At 70.6% G+C, this 974-nt stretch overlaps 1 protein-coding gene across 3 annotated transcripts in view; it reads left to right on the top strand.

Annotated features, from left to right (window-relative positions):
• Positions 1–540: 540 nt before the first annotated feature.
• The window catches only part of KIF2A (kinesin family member 2A), a 55,328-nt gene continuing 54,894 nt past the window's right edge, over positions 541–974 (top strand). For all 3 annotated transcript variants that reach the window (XM_027883182.1, XM_027883181.1, XM_027883180.1), the window contains exon 1: positions 541–737. In XM_027883182.1, coding sequence (XP_027738983.1) covers positions 674–737 — 64 coding nt within the window. In that variant the 5' untranslated portion in view covers positions 541–673. The remainder of the gene's footprint in view (positions 738–974) is intronic.

Genomic DNA, 974 nt, shown 5'->3' with positions numbered 1-974 from the left:
GGTTCCACAAGGATCACCAAGTCCAACATCTAGCCCTGAACAGGACACCCCTCAAGAGTCATACCATGTGCCTTTTTTGGACCCAAGCACTGCTGGCAGCTTGGGGAGAAGAAACACTGCTCCTAAACCGTCCGCCCAGCGGCGCATGAGCAGACAGCAGGTATACAGAACTATTACAATAACACTTCGGGGCAGCTCGGACACCATCTGGTGCTAAACGGGTGGGCGCGGCTGTGGGTGTGCGTGTGCCCTTAAGCCGCAGGGACAGGTCCCGGAGGTGGAGCCTGGCACAGTGGCCTGCCGCTGTGATGTGCAGGGAGGGCGGGAGCGGCGCTTCCCGGTGCCGAGTGGCGGTGAGGGTCGCTGCGCGGTGCGTGAGGAGGTGCGGAAGGAGGCGGCACGGCTCCCACGCCCCCTCCCCCGGGCCGGACCCGCTGTGACGCGGCGGTGGCCGCGCAGGCGCAGCAGCGGCCGCAGTGCCTGTTGTATCCGGCCGGCGCCTTTTCTTTCCTCCCGCCTCCTCCTCCCGCCCGCCCGTCGCGCCCGCCCAGAGCCACTGCCGCCCCTGCTCTACGCGGCCTCTCCTCCCTCCCTTCCCATCCCTTCCCTTCCCTCCCCTCCGTGTGCCCGGCCGGCAGCGCCTCTGATCTCCCCTCGTGCGCCTCATGAAGCGATGGCAGCGGCCAACTTCGGCAAGATCCAGATAGGGATCTACGTGGAGATCAAGCGCAGCGATGGTAAGCGGGACCGGGGCGGGGGTGGCGGCGGCCGCGAACCCCCGATCCCCTGTCCCCCTGCCCCCCCATCCCCCCATTCTTTCCGGGCGGGGCCGCGCTCGGGGGCGCGCCGGGCGGGCGCGGCCGCGCGCGCCTGGGCCCATTGTGTGCGCGGGGCCGGGGCGGGGCCGCGCCCAGCGCGCGCTGCGGTTGTCAGGGAAGGGCGGGCGGGGCTGGGGGGACGCGGGGACGCGCGGG

The sequence above is a fragment of the Empidonax traillii genome, unplaced genomic scaffold (assembly GCF_003031625.1).
Source record: "Empidonax traillii isolate 1590-97213 ecotype Southwest subspecies unplaced genomic scaffold, ASM303162v1 scaffold120:size1031401, whole genome shotgun sequence".
Taxonomy (NCBI): Eukaryota; Metazoa; Chordata; class Aves; order Passeriformes; family Tyrannidae; genus Empidonax; species Empidonax traillii.
The sequence above is the reverse complement of the archived record's forward strand: the minus strand, read 5'-3'. Positions and strand labels throughout refer to the sequence as shown.